The sequence below is a fragment of the Cervus canadensis genome, chromosome 32 (genome assembly GCF_019320065.1).
Source record: "Cervus canadensis isolate Bull #8, Minnesota chromosome 32, ASM1932006v1, whole genome shotgun sequence".
Taxonomy (NCBI): domain Eukaryota; kingdom Metazoa; phylum Chordata; class Mammalia; order Artiodactyla; family Cervidae; genus Cervus; species Cervus canadensis.
In genome coordinates, this window is record NC_057417.1 from 26809780 (window position 1) to 26836793 (window position 27014).

The 27014-nt window shown below is 45.2% G+C and overlaps 1 protein-coding gene and 1 non-coding gene across 2 annotated transcripts; both read right to left on the reverse strand.

Annotated features, from left to right (window-relative positions):
• Positions 1-5382: 5382 nt before the first annotated feature.
• On the reverse strand, positions 5383-27014 carry EIF4H (eukaryotic translation initiation factor 4H). The gene is made up of 6 exons (XM_043455384.1): positions 26852-27014; positions 14082-14269; positions 11934-11998; positions 11759-11855; positions 7379-7516; positions 5383-7295 (listed from the first exon to the last, which is right to left on the reverse strand). The coding sequence occupies exons 1-6, from the start codon at positions 26908-26910 to the stop codon at positions 7156-7158; spliced, it is 687 nt and encodes a 228-aa protein (XP_043311319.1). The 5' UTR covers positions 26911-27014; the 3' UTR covers positions 5383-7155.
• LOC122433659 lies at positions 13111-13233 on the reverse strand. Its single transcript, XR_006267149.1, has one exon. It is a non-coding gene; the product is annotated as a small nucleolar RNA SNORA32 (small nucleolar RNA).

Below are 27014 nucleotides of genomic sequence, written 5' to 3' on the forward strand. Positions count from 1 at the left end.
GAAACAAACGCACGCAACATGCACGCTGAACACACGCGTGTGAACCCGTCTCAGAGAGGAGGAGACACAGAGAGAGACAGGGAGAGAGGGAATGGAGGATGAAATGGGGGTGCTTGCACAGACACACACAGGCGGCCAGAGAGTAAGACACGGACACCCTGAACACGCACAAACACAGAAGTACACGTCCACACTAAAATACACACACACACGAAGAAAACCAGAGAGACAGTCACACTCACACAGAGAAAGAGATACACATGCAGGTAAAGAAGGAGAAAGAAATACAGATACACAGAGACGCATGGCGGATGCCTGCCAGGGCAGACATAAGGATGGCCAGAGGCAAAGACAGATGGAGCCGACAGACACCGACACCAGACGAAGGGAGACCCAGGGCAAGGGCAGAAGGAAGGACATGCACGGCCGCTCCTCCAGGCCCGGGCGCCCTCGTACTCCCATTTTCCAGATGAGGCTCATAGAGGTGCAGAGCCGGCCACTCCCTCCACCTGCTGCCCCAGCATCCGGCCAAAGAGGCGAGGAGGTGCTGGACAGGTGGCCGTGTCCCCCAGCACCTCCTGTTACTGGTCATCAAACCACCTGCCCAAGGCCACTGAACTCTCACCCCACCTGCTAGGGACCCCAGGGAAGCCCTGGGGGCCGCACCTCAACCCCCCATCTGTCTGGCATCTCAGAGCCTGAGCTCCCCAGCTCTGGGCCCCTCTCTGCTGGGACGGGCTTTCTCTTCCGATCCCAGTCCGGCCCAGCCAGGTGATGCTGGGAGTGCTGCCGGGAGGCCCAGTGGGAAGCAGAACAGAACCGCCAGGGCTGGGTGCTCACTGCTGCCACCCTGTGGGGGAGAAGGGTGGTGCAGGGACCTGGCTCTTGGGAGACCTCGTGGGCCCGCAGCCCCGGTTGCCCTTACTCCCCTGCAAGTCGGGGTAAAGCAGGGCTAAAGCCAACCTCGCCTGACTCGCAAACCTGCGGCCGAGAACCGCGGCTGCCTCCCTCGTTCCATGTGGGGGCAGCGCTGTGTGTAAGTCCCTTGGCGACTCTTGCAGGAAGACCTTCGTTTTCTTAAGCAAGCTGACTGGAGGCCGAGAGGTTAAGCTGGATTTCAACTCAGATCCCAAAGCCTGTTGTCTTTTCACCACTCATGAGTTCAGGGTCTCGCTGGGACTGCCTGCCTGACCCCTCCTCACCCGCTGGGACAAGTCTGTGTTGGTTTCCATCCAACCTTGGGCTGTGTGCTTGCCCAGGTTTCTCTATCTGCAGGGATGGACAGAAGGTCCAACATGTCCAGTGGGAATGGAGCTCTGTTCCACCCACATGCTGGCTTCTGTCAAGGGCCTTCTTATTCATGGAGGATGTGGAGTCGACTGCTGACTGCCAGCAAAGTCTTAGGGTCCGTCCACAGTAGCACCCAGGATCCTCTCTGAGCCCATTTTCTGTCTATAAAAACAAGGGTCTGTCAACCCAAAGACCCTTTTTGAAATTGAGTGGGAGGAGGAGCCACTCAATCTGAATCCACTCCTGAATCCGGGAGGATCCATTGCCCCCTTTTAGGCAATTCTCCAATTCCTCCAAGTTCTATTTTATTTATAGATCATTCAGATGTGAGTTAGAAAATAAGTTTTAAAAAACTAGACATTTCAACCCCTCTTCACCATTAGACATTTTGTGTCCAGTTGTATAAGTACTAGGTGCCCGCCCCTTTTCTTTCAATTCAATGGTTTCTGGTATTTTTTTTTAAGCTGTGACAAAATATATGTAACATAAAATTCACCATTTTTACCATTTCTAAGTGGGCAACTCAGAGACATTAATTATTCACAGTTTCATACTACCATCACCACTGTCTTGTTTTCAGAGTTTTCATCACTCCAAACAGGACTGTCTGGGTTTTCAACTCAGAGCTGAATGTCAGCTGTCTGCACATTTGTTACAAAAGCAAGCTAAGTTCTAAGAACTTAGCAGTTTCAATGCTGAGAATCTTCTGGGGTCATACATCCTTTAAAGGCTGATGGGAAGTGATGGATTTTCTTCAGATATATGCACACTGAGCAGCATATACAACATTCTAGAAGCCCCTGGAGTCTGTCTATAAAGCTGTCTGCCACCCTCAACCTTTATGATACGAACAAGAATCACTCTTGCCCCCTCATGCCCAGGCATTTATGACATTTATCTTCGGTCATGAGCTCACTATCCAGCAGAACCAGGAATATTCCTTCATTCTTCTGCCTGCCCCCCAACTAAGTGATGTTTTTGTCATCTGTATTTTTTTCAACCTTCAAAGTACTTTTTAAAAATTGAAGTATAGTTGACTTCGTGTTGTGTAACTTTCTGCTGTACAGCAAAGTGATTCAGCTTTACATACACATTTCTTAAAAAAAAAAAAAATCCTTTTCCATTATGGTTCATCATAGGATAAATATAGTTCCCTGTGCTAGTTAAGACTTTCTTTTCCATTCTGTATATAGGTGTTTGTAAAGTGGTTTTTTTTAATGTATAAAATTATCACAGCTCTGTGGCTGTTATTTCTCTTGGGTGTATCTCTGGGGGAGGAACCACTGGCCTAGAGTGTGGGACCATTCAATTTTCAGGCTAATGCTCATTTCAAATTAATTCCCACAGTGGCTGTACTCACTGACTCTCATTTGTTAACACGTGAAGACCCACAAACTTGCCAGCAACTGGTCTGTCAAGGCGTCTCGATCTTTGCTGTTTGGATGGGTATAAAATTATACTTTCTTTGTAGTCCTGATTTGCAGGTCCTTGACTGCTAATGAGGCTGAGTACTTTTTATTTCCTCTTCTGTGAAACGCCTGTTCATTGTTGCTGTTTTCCATTGAGTTCTTTTTCTCTTACCGATTTGCAGCAAATCTTTACACCTCATGTGTTTTTAGTTTGTAACGTCATTTATATTTTTGAAACTTTTAAATGTGGTGACCATATTCTGTTATTTCAAGAGTATAATACATGTGAGACACTTCTACCAATTCCGAGGAATCCTGGTGCTACTTATAGAACACTTCGGTGACCTGGAACGCTTCTCTGATCTCCCTGCCTCCCTATCCCGCTTAGAAAAGTTTCCAGGCCAGTAATGATTTTATTGCCTTCTGTCCCATGGTGAACAGGTACAGGAAACATTTTCTCTAAGTTCCTGAACTGAAAACCAAAGAGCCCACCACTGCAAAGGAGCATGCTTTTGTTTGTATTTTTAATATTTTACAGTTAAGAGTGTGGTTACAGATGTGGGAAGAGATTAGTCGTAGGTTATAATAAAATAAACAGTCTTCATTATTCTGGCTCATTCTCATGACCAAAAACTGCAAAAGGAAAACTCTTTAGATACTAGATGTGTTTCTAAGCCTGTTAACCTTGCTCAAATAAAAAAGTAACTCAAACATCTCAATGGTGTTAAAGATTGGCCAAGAAAATGCAAAAGACAGAGCAAAGCTCCTCACCAGTAAGGGCAAAAGTGGCCTGGCCCACTCTGGCCAGGCCAGAGTAGCCCGCTGTCCGCCCAGCCTCCCCTCAGGGGAACCTTTTAGGGTGATCGACTGCCCCACAGGCTGAGCAAACTGTGTAGGGAGGGTGGGGAGAACCAGGAGAGCCGTCAGCGCCATCAGAAAGCTTGGGACAAGATCTGTCGGTCTCTCTCCCTGATGTCCCTACAGAAGTGCTGGTGAGGAGTCCCGCTTTGCAGACAGCGCGCGGCAGCTGAGCCGGAAGCAGTTCACGGGCTCCATCCTCCCGGGGCCCCGTCAGGTCCCAGGGAGGTGGTCATTCTGCACAGTGAACCCTGTCATGGTGTGAGTGACCCCGCATGACCTCAACAGCCATTTGGAATTTGAAGACTGAAGAGAAGCAAAAGTGTACTCAAAGTGCAACTTGTGAAAAGAGATGAATTACAGTAGGGTTGTTTTAAAAATAAACAAAACAAAACAGGCATACAGTCTCTAGAGGGTGCATTGCACCATCTCCTGACAGCAAAGAAATGCTGTTTCTAGCATGTCTCAAGCCAAAGTGGCTTTACAAAACTCAAGCAAATCAGTTCTTCTAGACTTCACCTTCCTTCTACATACAGCCCTCCTGACCACTGCCCTCTTTCTGCTCCCAGCTCACTGGGACCTCCCTGAAGGAACATTAGGGACAGGATGGGAAACTCGGGCTTCTGGAAGCCTGCTGTGGAAAGTTGTCCTCTCCTGGGACCTGGAGAAACAATTCGGCCACTTGACAAAATGGACTGAGGTAAGACCATTCTTAGAAACCTGAACCCCTTATTAAAAGGGCCTCACTTGGCACTACTAAAATCGGTTTCTCTGAAGCCAGTTCAAGAATAGTAGAGAGAAACCAGATGTCAACAATCCATCTAAACCGACCTGTGGAACATTCACAGTTAGTACAAATATTTGTGAAACTGACCCTATTTATTCAGGTGCTTATTTTGGGGAAAGACATACCTTTGACACAGGTACTAAAATGCTTCCCCAGGGCCTCTAAAAATGGTGCTTTTGAGAAGCGACCACTGCAGTTACAGCCATATCTGGGGGAGGCAGAGTCAGCTGCAGGCTCATTTCAATCACAAGAAACCTCTGAATGACTGGGAGACCTAGAGGACCCTTCCGAGGTCCACAGACCCGCCAAGACAGAATCCTTGGGAAGGCTTCTCATCATGAGAGCTGGTTTTCAAGCCTCTGGCCACCAGTCCCAGGAAACCCCTTCAGGAGACCAAGTCCCACTTGCTTAACTCTGGGCAGAGGGTTTTCAGCCTCAGGGATGCTTCTGCTTCCCTCTGAACAAAAACACCAGCTGACACCAAGTCCTCTTGCTGGGGAGCAGCTGAAGCCAACAGCTGCTCAGGCACTTGCTGGGACACACCCACCTCCCCGCTCATTTCTCCAGATTAAGTTGCAGTCAGGCTCTAACCACAAGGCAGGCCAGTTCGGCACCTTCCCCTGCAGCCGGGCCTCTCCCAAACGCAGCCGGCAGCCCTGCACCTTGCCCACTGGGTCACAGAAACCACCAAACTACACAGCAGTGCCTCCTCTACATACAATCTGCTTGCCGAGAAGCAGCACGCAGCACTCACGTGAGGGCCACGCCTAGGATTACCCAGCCAAAACCTATGGCTACACCACGCAAGATTTGTTAGAAAAATTATTTTTATGGGGAAAAAAGAGAAAGATCGGCATCCCATTTCTAATCATTACAAGCTTCTAAAATAAGCTCACAAATCTTGTAACTTCTGAAAGCAAGAGGCTTTGCCCACTGAACAGGACATCCTACTGGATTTGGACATGACTTTCCAAGTATAAAACTGTTAATTTTATGAGCAGCTAGAAAACAACTCAAAAAATAAAGACAAGCATTAAATATTACGTAAGGTTTTCTTTTATTTAAAAGATCATTCACAAAATACCATATCCATAGATTTACTTTCTGTCATATAGCTGAATGTGTTAAGTGTTTGGAATTCCATTCTTACATTTAAAAGTCAACTAGATTGCCCAGAAGTTTAGATGAATTTGTTTTTGTTCTTATTCTTTTCCACATTGAAGATGTAAGTAGGTCATCTGAAAGCATCAGGTTTGATTACAACCACATAATGCATGTCTTTCTTTAGGTAAGTATTGGTGTTACACAAATGGTTCTTATCTCAGAAGCAAAGATGACAGGTGGAAGGAAGGACAGGAGGCAGAGTTCTGTGAATTGCTGAGACCTGGGGACAGAGAGAAGCCGAGGGTGGCAGCTAACGAGGAGCGGTTTCCTAAGCACGCCGCCCAGGCCCGGCGGCCCCGGCCCTCCAGTCTTGCTGGTGAGGGTCTCTCTCTTCCGGGGCTCTAGCCAAGCCCGCACTGCTCCCGGTGGAATGAACTGGGACTCGGGTGCTGAAAAATGTGTTCACACATAGGTGTCTGAGCTCAGAAGCTCCTGCCTAGCTGCCCGGCCCAGGGTGAGCGCTGAACACTCCATGTGGGAACGAACGTCCTGAAGCTGAGGCCGGGCGGCCGTGGGCCACCTCCCTGTTACCTGACGGCTCTGCATAGTCAAATCCTCAATTCACCACGCCAGAGAGTAAAGTGCCAGATTCTAGGCCCATTTTCATTCCAAAATTAAGGGACGGTGGGAAGCACAGGATCTCACTGTGACTGAACACTGGGGGACAGATAAGCAGGGGGTGAGGCGGGACACACACTGGGGGTCCGAGAAGAAGCCGCGTCCACAGAGTCGAGCCCAGCACAGCGCCACCCCCTGCGGTCCCCAAAGCACCTCTGTGCCCGGCGGAGAGGCAGCCAGACAGCAGTTCACTGCATCCAGCCACAGAGGGCCTCTAACACAGCTGGTGCCCGAGGGAGACCAGCGTGGACAGTGCTGGCAGAGTGATAAGAACACGTGAGTGCAGCAGGGCGCTCAGCCTGTCTCCTACGCGCGCTCCCCACCGCCAGTTCACGGCCTTCTCTCAGATTTTGCTGTTTGACATGTGAGCCTCTTCTGCGTGAACAGCCCTCTGGGAAGCGGGCAGTGGACTCAGGGCTACCTATAAATAGTTATAGGAAGGAATCTGCAGAGATCAACAGATACTTTATCCTTGTTTTGAAAGCAAGGTGTCCCAAACGCTGTCTGCTGATCACAGCTGACTAAAAACAAGGGGCTATCCAACATGGGACTTGCTTTCTTCCTTGGAAGCCACAGCAATACAGAACTCGACATGCAGGTCAGAAGAGAAGCACTGAGAAAACGCAAAGGAAGAGGCCGGTGTGGCGGAAGTAAAAGGAGGAAGCAATGGGGAGAAACGAGGCAGCACTTCAGCCCAGAGACGCCCGCACGGCGGCCGCCTCTGTCCCTCTGGAGCAACGCGTGTGCTAGGAGACGAGGGGCGAGGAGGAGGGGGACAGAAGGAAAAGGGGAGGAGTGGCAGGAAAAAAGCACAGAACAGGCACCAGGGAGATGCAGCGAAGCCAAGAGTGTACTAAAAACCACTTGTTAACGGCTGACATGCACTCACAAGCTCTGTGTTTCCGTTGTAAGAAAGGAGGACAAAGGTCAGGCGCAGGAATGGTAACTGCAGGACTGCCGGTCCGGGGGGCTAGCCAGGCTGTGGTCTCGCTCGCGCGCCCCCCACACCATTCCCTCCCCACCGCAAGCTCATTCTTGCTCCTTGTGAACAACTTCCTCTCTGGGCCTGGCTCCCCCGAAGATGGCAGAGTTGGGGTTGGCTACTTGATTGAGGGGAGTTGCGACTGTTCGAGGTTTAAGCTGGAGCCGTGGTCTCTGTGCTCTTTCCTCTGGGGAAGGAAGCGCAGCGTGGTTTACAAAGGCGTCGTGAGAAGGCGCCCTCCTGCCGCCCGTTTACACCTTACCCTCATACCTTCTGTTGGCTCTCTGAAATCCATATTGGACCCTCGAAGGGGAGGGCCATCTCTGAAACGACTTCCCATTGGGGGGCCTGTTCGCCGGTCACCTGGGCGACTCCCTCCCCGGCCTCCTAAGAAGTCATCCCTGAAACCTGTGGAAGGAAGAGAACCACAGAGGCTTTTTCATACTCCCGCCTCAAAGCTGGTTATGCAGCTGTGTGAACTGTTTGCGCTCCATTTTAAATTTAGTTTGTCCAGCATCAGAAATTCTTCCGATATCAAGTGCACTCAAAACAGGTTCAAACATGAATCTGCTGGGCAATTTCAACACTAACAGACTTTTTGAATCTTAGAAGATTAAAAAAAAAAGAATCTTAGGAGAGAAAAATGAAACACGCTGTTTAAGTTTCCAGGAAAAGCCAGTAAGACTATATCCTAAAAAGGCTTAAAACAAAACTCCTCAAAGCACATTTTATTGTTTTTGATTATAATCTATAGTTGTTAAAAAAAAAAAAGGTTAAACCTGAAATTTAGAAGTTACAATTTAGAATGCAAAATCACACACACACACACATACACACACACAGCTAGATGTGAAGACAAAATAAATACACGAAGTCACCTCTGGGTGACCACTCCCCTTTTTCCAGTTTCTGCTGCCCTTCAGGTGGATCATTCTAGAAGTAAAGCACCCGTGTGTAAACAGAGCTGTCATCAGGCCCACTCCCTTCCCAAAGAGGGAGTCAGAGAGCAGGAAAGGCACACCCAACCCACACCTCTTCCAGCTGCAAAGGGCTTCCCCCCCAATCCTTCGTGCATCTGCTAAAGTAATTACCAACACAAGTAAACTGCATCTTATTTAAAATTAGATTCATATCAATGTATGACAAAACCCACTGAAATGTTGTGAAGTAATTAGCCTCCAAATAATAAAAAAGAAAAAGAAAAAATAATAATAATAATAAAAAAAAAGAAAAGATAGTAATTACATCACAAATTAGTAATATGTTGCCTTTGTCATTAAAAATCATCTGAAAAACAGAAAAAAAAAAATTAGAGTAAGCTGCAACTGTCATCAGTGTGAGAAACACTTCTCAATGGACTTTTAAGAACGTTAAGCCTTTGTTTTGTAGTCAAGTCATTGGGGAGGGGGGGCAAATTGTTTTAAGGTAATTTTTTAACAGTACAATCTTTAGCTTTCAATGAAAATTTAAGATGGTAATTAAACAAATGCGCCTGCCCCCTCTGTTTAAGCTCCTGAAGGTGACTACTTTTATTCACTCCAAGGATGGTGTCACTGCTCAAAGCTTTGTAGGAACTTACCCTTGAAGAAGGATCCTGAGCTTGAGAAACAGTGTTCTGATACATTAGTCAGTCCCCCTAATTCACAGATTTCATGTTTGCAAATCTGTCTACTCACTAAAACTGATCTGTAATCCTGAAATCAGTACCTGGGGCCTTCTGCCGTCGCTCTGACATGCACAGAGCAGGGAAAGACTTGTCGCCTGACACACACATTCCCCATCGAATTACCACCAAGCCAGCCACACTCTGCCTTGACTGCTCACACAAACGCGTGCCCTTTTCACAGCCTGTTTAACGCTGGGCTTTCTGCTTTTCTGTGCTCTCTGTGAGTGACTCTGCTGTTCAGAACGGCACCTGAACACTGCACCCCAGTGCCGTCTAGTGCTCCGAAGACCAAGAAGGCTGGGTGTGCGTTGTTAGAGAAACCTTTCTCAGGCAGGAGTTACAGCGCTGGCGCCTGTGAGCTCACCGTTAACCAACCGACTACATATATATTAAACAAGGTGATGTATCGACTGGTTGACAAGAATATGACCAAAGGCTCCCAAGACTGGGCCTCACTGTGGCGAGTATTTCCCCTAGGAACTATGGCTCAGGATCTGCTAACTGGGTGTTTGCAAGAACCCAACATTGTGAAGATGGAGAATCAACTACCTTGAATAGTAGGTAAGGTTTTTATTTTTTTGGTCTTTAAAGGTAGCAAGGAATCTGTAAGTTGATCAAGCTATCTGAAACTCAGTTCAGAGACTACTTGTTTGAACAATTCCATTTTTAACAATACAAGTAATGAAAACAACTGTAAAAAGACTTAGACCGGCAGGAGCACTGCTCTGCGGGAAAACCCATTTGGGCGCATATAATCAAGTGTAAGGTTCTTTTAGGAAATCTTTTTTAACAACCAGAGCATTCACCACTCATTAAACAAGCTTAATCAGTACTCAAACAATTGAGATTTTCCCCAAACTAAACTGTGAAGTGTACCTTTCCTCACTAAGTATGAAAGTAAATTCCCCTTTAATGAGATTAATTTTTACTTCAGGGTTTAGCATAAAATAAATCAGCTCACACCCATACTGACGAGGCACATAACCACGACTGCTATCAATACTTCGTCCAGGATCACGAGACAAAGTACAGCAGGGGGAAGAAAACAACCCAGCGAACAAGCTCGTTTCAAAACCTCTTCTGATAGGAGCAATGGGAGAGAAAAAGATGGTCTGACATTAACCACCATCTTTTCATCAGGTCTGAGGACAGATTTCTAGGAGGCACAGTATCCATGAGAAACTTCTGAGTTTTCTTTACAAAGTTTAGTTTAACATACTGCCTATTTCTGGTTGACAGGGACCTCATTTGCTTTCTTCTTCACGTTTTTTGTACTGCTTGAATTTTTTTCTTCTTTTTAACAAGGAGCATATGTCAAAAACAGACATCATTAGTTTAAAGAGTAAAAGAGGTCTACCTATACAGATAACCTACACAGGACGCACTTCCCCACACGGGCACTGCTGGGTTTAGACTGTCACCAAAATACAGAATCGTTTACACTGGTGGGTAAGGTGCCGTCTCTGGCTATGCTCACTATACGTCTTGCTTCAGAGTTACGAAACCCCAAGCTCAGCGAGCAGTAGCAAGGTATCAGTTCCTCTGGTAACCTCCAGAGCTGGGAGCTCACTGTGCCACCTCTTCAGTGCCAGGGAATGCAAAGCTGGCAGATGGGAGGCCACCACTCACCGAGTCACTAACTACACGTGACGTGGCTCTGAGATGACGTTTGCTGCATTTTTCAGTCAGAGACTAGCTTATACATAAAATTACAGGTTTACTGGATTATACTGTACTTTTATGAATAAGCTCATTTCTGATTGGCTATAGGACTTGGGTAATTAAATTATTACTTATAAGAGAGATAAGTAGCCCTCTGTTTAGCTAAAGCAGTACTGGAAATAAATTCTTTAAGAAAATTTCGACTCCCAAGACCAATTCTTCCCACACTCACCAGTCACCTTCTACCGAGTTTTGCTCTGGGGGGGATGACAGGGTTGGGGGAGGCACTAATGATCTCCTCTTACAAGGTGGCCGGTGCAGAGATAATCTCCAGTTTATAGGAAAGAAAACAGACCTGTTTTTCATCTTCTACCTTATGGTTACAATGGACATTTTGACCACATATTAACTACTTTCATCATTAAAAAAAAGAGAGAGAGAGAGATGAGAAATGTTTAGGACATCAACTCTTCAAAGCCTGGCATGCAAACTGATCTCTTGAATCGACACAAGGAGGTACCCACAGGTCTGCTTCGGTGAGTTAACAAAAGCAATTATCAAGTGGACTATGTCCACCTTTAAGAAGCAAAGAGGTCAATAGGACTACTTCTCACTACCTAGGAGGCAGCCACCAGGAACCATCAGTATGAGGCTTTCTGTAAGCTTCTAGAACCTCCACACTACTTCTAGAAATAACACCACTCTCCGTGCCGTACACACTAGACCCCACCAAGCAGAAAGACTCAGCTGAGACACAGGCGTGTGTAAGAGCAGCAGGTGAAGAAATGGTAACAAAACAAGGTGGATCAGTTCAACCTGGCCTCGACGTAGAAGCTTTCAAGTCCTACTCCAAAACACTGAGGCTCTAACAGTTTAATGCGTGCCTGGGTGCCTTTTGTGAGAGGACCTAAAGCAGCAGCCCCTCACAAGAACCATACAAAAACAGCAAGGGCACCAAGAAGAGTAAGTGGTGACACTCCAAATACTGATACTGGACTTGATACCGGGAATCCCACCCACCACGAGATTCTCAAGAGCCAGTCATTCCCGAGAATACACAAAAAAGGTAAAGTTGAAGTTGATCATTCAATACAACTCATGTAATGGGAAGCTCAATGAAATTTTAAAAGTTTTTGCTGCCAAAAGGAAGAAAAAAAACCCAGGCTTGCAGAAGCATCATGCACTCTTTCTAAGGTTTGACACGTTTTCAGAAGCTCACAAACACGAGTCAGACCCACGAGGTAAGCGGTCTGCTACGACCTGAGACTTGCAACCAGGGGCACAGAGCGACTTTTACGCCCGGCTGGAGAAGAGCCAATCACCTCTGTCGTCTGGTCCGCCTTTCCTGAACCCGAAGCCGCCTTTGTCTTGCTTTCTGCCTTCTGCAATGTCCACGCGGAGTGACCGGTCACCCAAGAGCTAACAAGGGAAAATACGGTAAGTACTGGCAAGAAAAAATCCAGACCAACACCACAGAGAAAACCGGAATATACTTACTGCACCATCGTATGTCAAGGCTTCCTTAAGGGAATCCACTTCATCAAATTCTACATAGCAGAATCCTGGAAGAGAAAACAAACTCTGACTTCCTCCAGGAATTCTAGGTTAGGTACAGCGGGATCCTGTCTGTACCACTTCCCTACATCACAACTACCACTTCTGTTGCCTAGATGGTCACAGACGTGCAGAACCTGAAAGCGCGTATTTTACTTTCTAACAAATAGAATTTGCCTGGAAGTCCTTCTTCTTAATTATATTCTATCAGAAAGTGCTAACCAAATAGGTAATGAAATAGTAGCTACTTTTATAAAGCTTTACCTTTTAACCATAATATTAAAACCTTGCTTGGATCATTGAAGAGCTGTTAGTTTTGACTTCTGAATGACTTCAATACATCTAACGGGGGTTTTAAGACACAGATTTCAAACTGGATACTAAACATACTTTGGAGGAATACTACACTGAAGGTGCCTATTACTTACTGCTCAGGTAGTTGGTATAAAATCTGTTTTACAAAGCTAAAAAACACACCCTCAGCAACAAGCGTATCCTCTTCAGGAGGCTAATTAATTAAAGACAGCTAGTCTAGGTCCTTGATGCTAGATTCTGACACAGGCCTGTAAACGGGAGACTCCCGGCAGAGGAAACCACACGCCCCCTCCCCCCACTTAAACCCCTGAATCAGCCTTCCCTTCTACTTGCCCCAGCCCGGTCCATGCCCCCTCCTTGCCCCAGGTTAAGTCTGGGTTAAGACCCGCCCCTCCTGACTGCCCCCACGCTCACACTGCACCTGCAGCACCACCCTCCCCTCCCCTCCCGCAGGATTACAGTTCACCCTCAAACCCCACGAGGACGGCAAGCGTCTCTAAAGCCTGGGTCCTAACTTCTGTTCACCATCTGCTTACACGAAGAATGGCTGGAGAGTCCCCCGTCCCCAGCTTGGACAGCACCTCCGTATCCATGCCTTTCCCAAGTGGATTCAATGTTTAGAGGAACTGAGAAAACCACTTCCAAACTCAGACAGGCAACAGCCAGCTGGTCACTCCAGAGCTCACACCTGCCTCACACCAGAGCTGCCGAAGATGCCCTTGCATGAGACGAACTCTTAAAACCCGCTGCCACTGGCTCGGCCCTGAGGCTGGCTTCACCCCCACATTTGCATTCCCCTCAGATAAAATGTTCCCAAATAGGCTGAATGCTAACAAAGTCGCAGAAAGAAAACCTAGTGGGTATCATGTTTTATGGTCATGTCCACAGCAAATGAGAAACTGCATTCTAAATGCCTTGGTAATGACCACTTACCCACATGTTTGTATCTTAAACTTGAATTCTTAACGCTTCCTCGCAGTGTGACTTACTTCTACAAGCTTAACGGATACACTGTTTTTCATTATTTGATCACTTATGATGAAAAGGGTCCAGGCTCTTAGGTGAGAAAGCTTTCCAAACGACACAAATACAGAAGCGCCCTGCCTTGCACAGCCCCCACCCCCCACAGCCTCTCTGCGCTTCTCATGGATGCACTTCTGGGTCAATAAAGCAAACCAAATGCCCCTGTACCCTGCATCATGCACTTAAACACAGGCACACCTCCCTTCATTCAGCTAGACGCCAATACCATTTGATTCCCCATTCTTAGTCCTTCTCTGCTCAAGAGCCCTAAAGAGACTAATCCACAGACACTAACTTTATCTGAAATTTGACCCCACCATTTCCCCAAACACATGTGCTGAAGTCACAAATGTACAGTGACAAGTACTAGGTTACTTTTTGGACTTCATAATAAACTAGATCACAGGAAAACTACCCCCTAAATGCATGAGTCAGCCAAGGTGATGTACACCTGAAAAGTCCTGAGTTCTACTTGTTCATTTTGTTCCTGGGAACTCCTCCTCTGGCAGAGACAGAATTGCTACACAGGCTAGGCACACTCCAGATTTACTTCGGCATATGCCACATTTTCTACAAACTAGATTATATATACCTCCCCTCCCTGCCACGTAGAACTGAAGGCCTCTGAGTTAAAGGGCTGTTTATTTCAACTATCTGGACTAGGCAAATGTTCCAAACACTTTCATAACTAGAGCCCTCTGCATTAGACCCTCTCCCCCTTACAATAACACAGTAAAAATCCCCTTAACTCACCTTTAAATTTGTCTGTGTCTTTGTCTCTGACTAGCCGTACACTCCTTATGCTGAGATCCTTAAAGATAGCGTCTATGTCGCCCTGAACTGTATTAAAAGGTAGATTACCTACATATGCTGTGTAGGGGGGCTCTGTGGGCAGCTCCTTCTGGCTGCGGGAACCATGGCCACCAGCACTGCCACGGGACCTAGGAGGGGGAAAAAAGACAGGATTCAAGTCTGCCCGTGCGTTCTTGCCCCAGAGGGCCAAGGAAAATGTCTCCCACTCAGCCACACCAACTTGGTGAAATAAGCCCATCTACATCATCCTGAAATGACAGAGTATTCCAAAATTCATTATGGAAAACATGCCTATTTTTGGATGACAAAAATGTCCAGAAATATAGAATGTGTAAACATAGATATTCCTAGAGAATCAAATCCAAACAGAACATCCTCCTAGGAGATAGGAGAAATAGGGGTTCTCCTATTCCCTAAGTATAGGAGAACAGAACCTAAGCCACTGCCCTCCCTCACACCCACTAATACTACTCACATACAAAAATGAATTGTCCAACTTACTGTCCTGAAGCTGAAGTTTAACTCATTCACAAAAAAAAAACCGTCTCTTGCTATTGTCTGATGATGGATAATATGCCCTCATACAGATTTTTGTGCAGCAAGTACTATGTACATACATACTCTCCACTCCACCATGCACTACCTCACTGGGTCCTCAAATATATGTGCATATGTCTAATTCAATTAAGCCTCAATGCCATTTGCTCAACTGAGACAAGAGATGTTTACTTGTCCATGGTGGCTCAGTCGGTAAAGAATCCGCCTGCAATGCGGGAGACCTGGGTTTGATCCCTGGGTTGGGAAGATCCCCCGGAGAAGGGAACCGCTACTCATCTGGTATTCTGGCCTGCAAAATCTCATGGACAGATGAGCCTGGCAGGCTACAGTCTATGGGGTCGCAAAGAGTTGGACACGACTGAGTGACTTTCCCTTTCACAGAGCTTACAAGTGGCAGGACCCTGACTCCATCACATCATTGCTAATGTGCAGAGGTAGTGGTTAAAATCCCAGCTCTACCAATATTTACCCCACCATAGAACCTGGAGGAGTTACTCAGTTTCTCTAAGCTTTATTTGGAAAACTGTATTAACACCAAAAAAGACACTGAGTTACTGAGAAATTACACATGGTGCTGCATACACTGCCTGACACAGTGTACACGTGTAGAGCAACAATGACCACCATCACGGCCTGAGACTTACAATGTTTTACAGGTAATTTAAAAATAAATGGGGCCATCATACACTTGCCAAAACCCACAGAACGGCATGCACGATGTCAGGAGTGAACCCTAATGTAAACTGTGGACACTGGGTGATGACCTTGTCCGCGCAGGCTCACTGACTAGAACAAATGTACTACTGTGATGCAGATGTTAACAGTGGGGGACGCTGTGCCCGTGAGGGCAGGGGGGATATGCTCAATTTTGCTCTGAACCTACACTGGTCTACTAAAATTAATGAAGGGGTGGGGAGCTCTTCTTTACATTAATAATGATGTCAGCTAAAAAATGCAGGAAGAATCATGTAATTAGAAAACCACACCAACACAGCAGTGACTGATTCAGGCGAGGCTCAGTTACCACAGTGAACAGGCAACTGAACTTAGTATCTCCAGTAATGGGACAAATTTAAATGACATGCCCTCTATTTGAGCACAGACTCTTCAAATGCATAAAAGTTATGGAAGACTTTTTTAAGGCAGGAAGACTAATGAAATGACAACCAGTGCTACGTGTGACCTTTGGATCCTAGAACAAAGAGCCGTAAAAGAAAAAGCGTATGGAGAAATTTGAAACTGGTGTGTATAAATATTATTGTCAGCATTAAATCTCTTAGGAGTGATAATTGGTACTACAGTTAGCAGGATGCCTCTGTTCTCAGGAAGACAAATTACTTAAGAATGAAGTGTCAGGACAGCCGTTTATTTTCAAAGGGTTTTGGCACAAATGTCATGTGTGTGTGCATGAATATATAAAGACAAAACAATTGTGAAACTTGTGAATCTACTGCTGTCCACTGTATCATGTTCTTTCAACTTTATTGGAGACCTGAAAGATTTCAAAATAAAATGTTTAGAGGAAAAAAAATTAAAAGAGGGAGGTGCTGCTTTTAAGAGACACTTACATGAGTCTCCTCACATGAGTCAAAGGTCTGCCCAAAGTCAACCTTCCCTTCTTTCTGCAGGGTGTATTGTTAATACCAGGTCTTGGAAAGTAACTTGACTCTTAAAATTCACACAGTGCTAGAAATATCATGAAAGAAATTCCTCAACTTGCCTGACATGAATTCCAGATACCTCAAATGTTTGATAATATCTTTAAGACAACACTTTTTTTTTTAAAGCAGAAGAACCAGGCTATAATATAATTCTTAGATGGCTGTATTTTTAAGTTTAATTAACTCAGAACTGCTACCTCCTAATAGAAAACCCTGCATTCTGTCCTAAGGATAAGAGAAAAATAGACTTACAAGTGAATGTTGCTTATTTTGCATTCCAATAACCATAAAACCTAAAATATTTTCAGGAAGATACTCCTTGGGACTTGATACTGAATGTATAAAAACGGTACAAACACTCGGAAAACTGTCAAAACAGAGAACCAACTATAATTTAAAACACTTAAAATAATACCTGGTGGAAAACAGCCCCTTGCCCTCAAGTAGCTTATGTCTGAGTAGCACAAATAAAACAAAAATAACTGTAAATGCATACACACATGCTTGTGTGTATATATATATATAGATAGGTACGTAAAAAAAGGCAAAGGGCTAAAACGATCTTTTTTAAAAAAAACCAACGAGAAGGTGAGGATGAAGGAATGGTAAATTTGGCAGGTGCACATTTAATGAACCAAGAAAACAGGAGTGAGAAAGGCTTGCTTAAAGGGCATGTGAGAACTTCTGTGGGGTGCGGGATAGAGGACTGAAAAGACAGGCTGAACCGACCTCTGACTGAGTGCAGAAAGCCACTTGAGCCTTGATAAGTATTGGTGTCCAGGTGAATGCTAGGAAGTTGTGGGGCGCTAGCCAAGAATGCAGGATGATCAGAAGCCAGTTCTGGCTTTGGGAAGATGAAGACTGAAGAGCCCCACTTCAGGCAAGCAGGACTTTAAGAGCAGGAGCTGTGCAAAGAGCTAACCCAGACCCATGAATTCTCTCGTTTCACCCTAGCCTCACACAACTGCCAGTGGTTTAACACTAGATTTTTTCAAGAAATCACAGAGGCAGTCCTAAATACTGCCTACCTGATGCCATCAGCTCTGGAGGCCTTGAGTGGTTCTCAGCTTCTCACTGAGTAGTTCAGTGAAGACACTACGGCGCAATGGGGCTGGAGCCGCACAGGCAGATGTCAGCCTACTCCATCCACCAGCCTACAGCGTGCCAGCAACTTGAGACAAAGCCCAGAGCAACGCAGGCAAGTAATAAAACGATACACGCTGTCATCAACCAATCAAATAAAAAGTCAAATGTCAGAAAGCCTTTGAGCTAAAATTCTTACGAGACACTTTAAGTGTAGAGGGGACTATTATTCTAAATAAGCCGTGTTACACGAAAGCACTTTCTAAAATAGGTTAAAACACAGAAGACTCAAGTGGCACCTTAGTGTGGTCAAGGACCTCTTCCAAATCACCTCTGTACCTCCGTTTTTGCATCTGCTATTTTATAAATATTCAAATTTCTATGTTATAGAGGAGCTTGAGACTGACCGTAAAAATACTTCACAAGACTGACTGCTTTATAAAAGCTGAATAACAATTCTGAAGTGCTGTGGGTAGACTAAACACCCTGCAGCATGCGCTGCTCGTGCAGAAGCAGGCTGACTGGCAGCCGTGGCTGTAAACAGGCAACAGATAGGCGAAGCTGCGACTCAGAGCCAGACAGAGCTGAGGGTGCGTGCTGCGCTCCCAGGCCCCGTCACCCGCCCCCACGGAGCAAGGGTCCTGCCCACTCATGCCTGCTGCCGACAGGGACAGCCTATGGATAAAAATGTGTGTGTGTGTGTGTGCGCGCGCGCGCAAAGGTTTTAAAGTAATCATTACATCCTCAGTCATTTCAGAAAGCCAACTTTCAACTCGAGGTGTGACCAAAATCCTATAGACAGATCACATTTCTTTACTCAAGTCAAGTCAACAAAGTATCTGAATGTCTTAAATACAGAGCACCATATTAAGGGCACAAACCTAAGACTCAGTTCCTACTCGCAAGGAGCTGATAATTCAGCTAAGGGGGTCCAGGTATCTACAAAGAAGAAATCACATCCCAAGTAAAAGATGACAGAAAATTCAGGAGACAGTAATGAGCACCATCTCTGCGGGGTGGAGCAAAAGGCACTTGAACTCTGTTTTCCAGACAGCAGACAGAACACTGAACTCAACATGATAATGTGAATAAGCGAAGATAAACAGGAGTGAGAGGAGACTGGAGGAAGGGTGACTGTAAGAAAAAAGAAGAGAAGAGAGTATTAGGACAGGGATTACAATCAGTAAGTGGATGAAATAAAACTAAGCACTCAAGATTTGCTCCCGAAGTATGTAAGATAATAAATAATGAAGGACACATGCTGTTATTTGTGGGGAAGAATTTTACAAAGACTTCTAAGTGAATCAGAAACTATACAGGACTTCCCTGGTGGGGCATGGACAGGAATCTGCGTGTCAATCAACGCAGGGGACACGGGTCCGATCCCTGGTCCGTGAAGATTCCATATGCCGTGGAGCAACTAAGCCCATGTGCCACAACCCCCGAGTCCACGTGTCCCAGAGCCTGCGCTCCGCAACGGAAGAAGCCACTGCAACGAGAAGCTCACGACTGCAACTGGAGAGTAGCCCCCACTCGCCCAACGAGAGAAAGTCTAGGAGCAGCAGTGAAGACCCAGCACAGCCAAACACAAACAAAAAGCAACTACACGGAATTTAGGTATTGCTGCTGTCATTTTTTAAAGACCAGTAACAAGGTGCCATGGCCCGGCGCAGTAACCTCTTGGGTGACTGGAACATCAGGTGCTCTCTGCCTCTAGCACTTCCAGGTGATAACTGAGTTAGCCCCAGGAGGGCTGAGCAATAGCTTGGGTCTTTCACGTGCCACCCACACACACTTACTAGCATATATCACGTGGCATGAGGCACTCTTCCTAGATCCTATATAAAATCCCAGTAAGACTGCCTTTCTGAGAATAAAATGCAAGGAAGCAACAATGACAAAATCCTCTGAGCGTGCAAAGAAAGGTCAAAATGTGTAATTTACTACTTTTTGAGACAATAAGCAAAAAAGTCAGAAAAAAAGGGTCTGTCAAAAGTCAGACCCTTATTTCATTAACTTCTTGCCAGCCCCCTCACCTATTAACATCTTACATTAGTAAGACACACTGGTTATAATCACTGAACCAACATCAACACATTACTAACTAAAGTTCAGTTTATTCAGGTTTTCTTAGCTTTCACCTACTGTCTGTCATTTTCACGTCCCAGGATCCCATCCAAGATGTCACATTACATTTCAGTTTTAGCTTAGGTTTTAAAAAACAAGCCCATGGGCCGACTGAAGACACTGCACTCCCAAGTAGACCATCCTCCAGGTGTGTGGATTTCCCAAGGCCTTCAGTTAGCACTCAAAACGAAACCCGTTTAGCCTGACAACTGTCATTACTACAACATGTGCACCAAAGCCTCTCCAGGTTTCTGATGAACACTGGGGGTGGTGTGGGGGGCAGTGTCTGGGGTGAGCTCTTCAACGAGTCCTATTTCAAGGAGCTCTCTCAGCTGTGAATGGGAGCTTCCTAATTCAGTCACATCTGAAAGATACAAAAAGCAATGCAACCTTCTGAGGCAGGAACTCTTGTTCACTGCTTTATCTCCAAAACTGCAACAGTATCTGCTACTTATCAGGGTAGAAGGAATGAAGCCACAAGCCTGCCAACTACTTTAGGATTGCAAGTAACCTCTTTCACCAAGATGGGCACTCATTTAGATTTTCAGATGGCCTCTAAAAGAACATTAAAGCATCCTTTATTTGGTTCTGGCTCTGTCTCCCCAGAGGCAAACCTTTCTTCCGTTTAGTTCTGTGAGCTAACCGGCTGTAGTAGTCCTGTTAAGTCAGAGTGCAGAGACCTCCACTGATCTTGCCATTGGCCATCATGTAAATCAAGACAGGGGCACCAAACTGCATCATTACTCATGCACTTGCAGTATTTAAAATAAGAAATCAGTTCATCAAATACCGTTTGTCTAGAGTCCATATATATGCACTAATATACTGTATTTGTTTTCCTCTTTCTGACTTCACTGTGTGTAACAGGTTCTAGGTTCATCCACTTCACTAGAACTGACTCAAATGTGCTCTCTTTTAACTGGTGAACACTATTCCACTGTATGTGTGTACCACAACCTATTTGCAGGGAAGGAATAGAGACTCGGATGTAGAGAATGGAACTTGTTGACACAGACACAGGGAAGGGAGGGTGTGGGATGAATGGAGAAGCATCAACATAGGCACACTGTCAGACGTAGGACAGAGCTGGTGAGAGGTCGCCATGTAGCCAGGGAGCCCCGTCCAGCGCTCTGTGACGGCGGAGGAAGGGGATGTGGGAGGGGAGAGGGAGGAGGGGCACGTGTAAATGCACTGATTTGCACTGTTGTATGGCGGAAACCAACACAGTATTGTAAAAGTTTCTTTTTAATATTTAAATTAAAAAATGGGGGGGGGGGAGGGAGGGAGGAATTCCCTGGCAGCCCAATGGTTGGTTAGGACTCCATGCTTTCACTTACAAGGGCCTGGGTTCAAACCCTGGTAGGAGAACTAAGTTAAGATCCCACAGGGAGTGGTGCAGACAAAAAATAAAAAGCCATCTTTAGCAAAGAATGTTTTTTGATAAAGTGGTCAAAATGATTAACTTTATTAAATACTGACCCACTTTTAAAATATCCTGTTACCAAATGGGAATGAAGCACTGCTGCTTACAGAAGTATGTGGTTAGCCTGAGGAAAAGCACTCCTGGGAGTGAGTTACAAGCTGAACCAGCTGTTCATTTCATGGAACAACACTTTTACCTGAAAGAACTAACCAACTGTGGTCCAGACTTGGGTGTCAGGCAGACACTTTCATGTAAATGAAGCGAGTCTTGTCCCTTTCAGGAAACCAACAGCACTATTTGCTGCCAGTGACAAAATGCAGGCTTCCAAGCAAAACCCAGAATTTTAGAAAACCGGTATCTATCAATATACACTTGACAGTCTCCCAATTCCTGAAATTTCTCTGATGAAACTGATGGTGACATTAATGAACATGATTTTTGTTACTGTATAGTGAAATATGTCAACTTTTGGAAGCTCTGCATAACTCAGTGAACTGGTATTTCCCAAAGGACCAATATATCACGTTACCAAAAAAATGCACAGGTAAAAGATACACTCAAAATATAAGACAAATCTATATGGATTTTGACATAAGAGATGTTTATTGTTACAATTAACCTTTATGGAAATTACCACCTGGCAAGTTTTGGTAGTTAAAAATTAAGAGTACCTACAACTATCCAAAATGGCCATTAAAACAATCCTCCCACTCCCAACTGTTTATCTGTTTAAGGATGGACTTTCTTCACGAATGTCAAGCAACCTACCTTAAGAGTGAATACAGAAACAGCTATGAGAAACCAGCTGCCTTCTACTAAGCTAGATATTAAAAAGGTTCCAGGGAATTCCCTGGTGGTCCATTGGTTATGACTCTGTGCCTTCACTTCCGAGGGCCCAGGGTCAACTCCTGGTCAGGGAACTACAATTCCACAGGCTCTGGGGCTTGGCCAAAAAAAATTATGGGGCTCCCTCCAAAAATGCTACTGATTGTTTCAATTATATAAGAACAGTGTGTGGAGCAAAGGGGATCACCAGCTCCATCTACCCTATGCTGGAGTCAACAGAGGTGCCATGTTTTCAACAGAGTATCAGTATACTTGAACACATCCAGAGGGTCCTTTCAAGAACATTAAAAAAAAACTATGATATGGTTGGCAAACTTAAAAAATCCAAGGATGTTCAATGATTCACAAACACAACTTAGACATTACAGCTATTAAGTGCAATCAAAGTCAGCTGGTCACTTGTGCCCTCAGTGTGCAAATCTAACCACCTGTACCAATGATGGAAAGGCAAAGAGGCAGGCATGGCCTCCTGCCCAACACTCTTCTGTTACCAGGGGACGCTGGATCTGATCCAGGGCTGACTCCCCCATGCCCCGCCTCCCTCAGCCAAACATTCCGCTTTGTACGTTCCAAGTTTCTGGGAAGATGTCTTGATTCTGTGTGAAGTCTTTCTAGAACACTAAGGGTGATTTCAAATAGAAATATAAATTTTAAAAGTACATAAGAATTTTTTTTAAAGAAATCTCAGAAGCATTTTAATAGTCCAAGCATGAACTGTTACAAACCAATAATGTATGAGAACGAATTACTTGATACTAATTTATGATACTTATTATATATGCTTATTATAAATGTTTTATGCCTATAAAATGAACAGCATTCCCTTAATTGGCTTTAGAAATATACCCAGGAAAACAATAACTCACTCCAGCTAACTCTCAATAGAAATATCCCCATTCTTACTAACTCCAAAGGAAATATTTTAAGAATTAAAAAATTATAAGTCAACAGCTACTGATTATCAAGCATTTATGTTCCAGATATTGTGCTGCAGTTTAACATCTCACTTAATATTCCAACAGCCCTACAGAGGAGTTTCTATCTTATATGTGAGGAAAGTGAGGCTTAGAGAGGTTAAGGAACTTGTCTAGATCACACAGCTAAATACACAGCTGAAAGAACACTTAAGCTCTTGTCTGACTCATTCTAGTGCCATGGCTTCTGCCTGAACATCTCTGACATCTCAAAGACCTCTTGGTAAAACCAAGTATTTGAAGAGAACAATGATTTGGAATCAAGCATTGGGAGACTAAGGAGGGGACAGAAGGATGACAATAAACCTAAACAATTTGCCATTTGATAAGTTTTTACAATATGCCTTTGAACATCTTTACAGATCCTGTTGTCAGTGAAACTAGTTAGCTTTCATACACTTTCTTCTACATTATAAAACTTAAAATAAACTTAGACATTTAGACACAGACGCCAAGCTTAAGTTCTATAAGACACCAAGATCAGAATTCTAACCTCCCCCCACTGGAACTTAATAAATATTTAACTTTGTAGTTTAATTCATTTTTAGCAGGTACCATTCCAGCAATATCAATTCTTGCTAATTCTAAGTTCCAATCTAATTCTCAGGATCGATGCTCTTTTTAGGTTCAGCACTCAAAAGGCCTTTTGTAGTTAGAAATGTAAAATTAGTGTCAATGGCATTTTATTGCCAAAGGCAAATGAAAAATCATAATCTCAGAAAGATAAGTTAACAAAGTGCAAAACAAAAACACACTCAAGATCTGGTACAATCAACTGATAATTTGGAATTCTGTTTTGACTCGATTTCTGAGCAACAATGCAGTCTCTGGTTCTCCCCTCTGCAGCTGGGAACATGCCTTTAGAGGCTGGGGAAATAAAATAGTTGTTCAACATTGCTTCCTGACAACTGTACTGGTTGTTACACACAACTACAAAATAAACTTACAGGGAATGTATAATAATTATTAAAACCCAAGTTTTTAGATTTTGACAAACCTGCCATCCCTTCTACCTGTGACCCAAGTTGATTATAGAGTTAAGACATCCTATCTAAGGTGTTTTATGAGAGAGAAGTGAGTGAGTGAAAGTTGCTCAGTTGTGTCCAACTCTTTGTGACTCCACAGACTATACAGTCCATGGAATTCTCCAGGCCAGAATACTGGAGTGGGTAGCATTTTCCTTCTCCAGGGGATCTTCCCAACCCAGGGATCAAACCCAGGTCTCCCACACTGCAGGCAGATTCTTTACCAGCTGAGCCATTAAAGGAAGCCCAAAAATCCTGGAGTGGGTAGCCTATCTCTTCTCCAGCGGATCTTTCCAACCAAGGAATCGAACCAGGGTCTCCTGCATTGCAAGCGAATTCTTTACCAACTGAGCTATCAGGGAAGCCCAGACTAGAGACAAGGTGCTTTACAAAAGTGCCAAACACAGACTTCCCAGGCAGTCCAGTGGTTAAGACTGTGCTCCCACCGCAGGGAGCATGGGTTTGATGCCTGGTAGAGGAACTACAAAGATCCACGTGACACAGGGTGAAGCCCCCAAAAAAAAAAAAAAAGGTGGAGCATTAAAAAAAAAAAAAAAAAAAGAAACAAGCATGAAACAACACAGGACCATTCCACAGTGGTGATCATCTATAATGGTTAAGAACTGTATCCCAACAGAAACAGCACCGAGATGTGTGGACCATTCCACAGTGGTGATCATCTATAATGGTTAAGCACTGTATCCCAACAGAAACAGCACCGAGATGTGTACTGTGCATGCATGCTCAGTCGTGTCTGACTCTTTGCGACCCCAAGGACTGTAGCCCGTCAGGCTCCTCTCTGTCCATGGAATTTTCCAGGCAAGAATATCGGAGTGGGTTGCCGTTTTCTTCACCAGGGGATCTTCTGAACCTAGGGATGGAACCTGTGGCTCCTGCATTGGCAGGCGGATTCTTTACCGCTAAGCCACTTGGGAAGCCCTGAGACAACTACTGATGTGAACATAACTCGTTCACTGAAGATCATCTGATCCTATCATTTTGTTAAATTTCAAAGATCCCAATAACTGACAACTTCCGACCTGATGAAATTAACATTAACCATTTGGAACAAGAAAGTTTTGGCACAGATCACACCACTACCTGTCTGGTCCTCTGTGAAGTTTCTGGACCCACTCCAGACACGGCCTAAGAGAACACACAAATTCACCAACAAGTTTTTTAAAACTACTTCTTAGCTACCTGAGCAGTATATCTCGTATGTCTTTTATATTTAGATGAAGTCAAGCAGAAAATTCCAAGGTCATTTGTAGAAGGTGCTTAATAGCAAAAGGACTTTTTGTTAAAAAGCTTAAGAAATGTATTGTGCCAACTACTACTCTCTCATATCAGTTTTTGGAGTGCATCTGGGCAAATGGCTAACACTGTCTTGTCTTTTCTGATATTCTGATAAATAGCATCTTAAATGAGAATTTTACTTTTGATCAACTTGTTATTCAAGGCAGTCCAAATGTCAAAACTTGATACACACAGGAAGACTAACTGAAACACCTCAAGTCACCAGAACATCTGGTAAATTTGTCCAAATCGAGAACTAAAAAAACAAAACAAACCAACCCCAGGTTTTCTATAATACAACTAACATTGTAGTCCCAAACCAACTAAAATTCCTTGGATCTGTCTTAATCTGAACTACTGTTTAAGTGTTTTCCCGGGTACTTCCAAATGTTTTTTGAAACTAGGAGGAAAAAAAAACTGGTTATTAAAATTTCAAGATGACTTAACTACAAATTTGATGTCTAGAAACCTACCCCAAAGGCAGTAATTGTACATGTAATCCAACATCTATTTCTTTTTTATTAGCAAATAAAGTATTCTTTGAAATAACAGGTGGCTCCACCTCCCCCAACTTCCATGTTCTACACTCATGAATGATACTTGGTGCACTCACGCACCCAAACAAGCTTTTATTTCAGCCATTCCCAAACCGAGGTATTAAAAGGTCATTCTTCACCAAACAAAGATACTTTTGGGATTGAAGCTCAGGAGACTGGACACCTCAGTAAGTACAATTGTGGTGTTTTCCTGGGAAAAGTAATCCTTTCTGCAAATCACACAAAGGCAAAGTGTGCCCTTGACAAATAGCAAGATGTTCATAGCCTATCTTCTAAATTCTGTATGAGGTTACTCGTGTAAAAAAAAATAAAAAATGCAAAGCGGGTCCGTGTAATTGAACACCAGAAGCTTTTAATTCACTAGACAAGGATTTTTCTTTTAAACAAGGTGCACATAGAGTCTGTGTATGGCCAGAATCAGAACGAAGCTAAATTCGATTCCTTCTCCAGATCATAGCATTTATCTGCCAGTAAGCACGTAGCACTTGTCAGTAAGTCACTCTGATCTAAGGAAGGATAAAAGGAAAACGCTACGGTGTGTGTGTTTGTTTTGGTTGGTCTTCTTAGGCTCCAGCTGCCAAATCCCAGCCTCACCCGAAAACGGAAGGGAATCACCTCTCTCTCGGCCTTCCGACCCGACCCAACCCGCTGGTCTCATGGCCAAATGGGCCCAGCACACTTGCAGCGCGGGCTGACAACAGGAAGCCGCGGCCGGGACCGGGGCTGGAGCCGGGCAGGCAGTGGGCCCCCACCCCCGCTCTGCAGCAGAGCCCCGCGCTGGTCCTGCCGTCCTGGGGGATGGGGCTGGAAGCGGGAGCCCGTCGTCCCGGGCCCTCAGCGCCGCGGCAGCCCTGCCCCGCGGCCGACTAAGAGGAAAGACACGTCGCGGGCGGCGGCGAAGACACAAGGAGAAGTCTGTCCCGCGAGCAAGCCCCTGGGAGCCTAACCGCCGCCGCACCCTCCCGGAGCGCGCCATTTCCAGGCCCCGGTCCTCTAGGCGCCTCTACGAGGCCTCCGCCGGCCCAGGCTGGCCCCTACGGCTCGCCGCCCTTGGTGTGAGCGCGGGAAGGCTGCCGCCCAGGGGCCACCCCCTACTCCCGCCACCTCCGACTCCCGCCCGCCTCCCGCGCCCGGCAGGGGCCCGCGCACGCCCGCCTTACCCTCTGCCGCCGCCGAAGCTGCTGTAGGCCCGATCGTCGTAGGTATCGAAGTCCGCCATTTGCCGTCTCCGCTCCGAGAGGAACCAGGGTGAGCGAGGAAGGACCCCGCAATATAACTCCCCCCGCCCCGTCGCCGGGGCTGTCCGCCGCGCCGCCTGATCGC

Bases quoted from the DNA above. Each gene is read 5' to 3' on its own strand.
- EIF4H (XM_043455384.1), bottom strand. From the start codon at position 26,910: ATGGCGGACTTCGATACCTACGACGATCGGGCCTACAGCAGCTTCGGC. The intron at 11,999-14,081 runs GTGAGTTAAGGG...TTTCTCTTCCAG, and splicing joins AGACACAGACAAATTTAAAG to GATTCTGCTATGTAGAATTT. The intron at 11,856-11,933 runs GTAAGTATATTC...TTCCCTTGTTAG, and splicing joins CCTTGACATACGATGGTGCA to CTCTTGGGTGACCGGTCACT.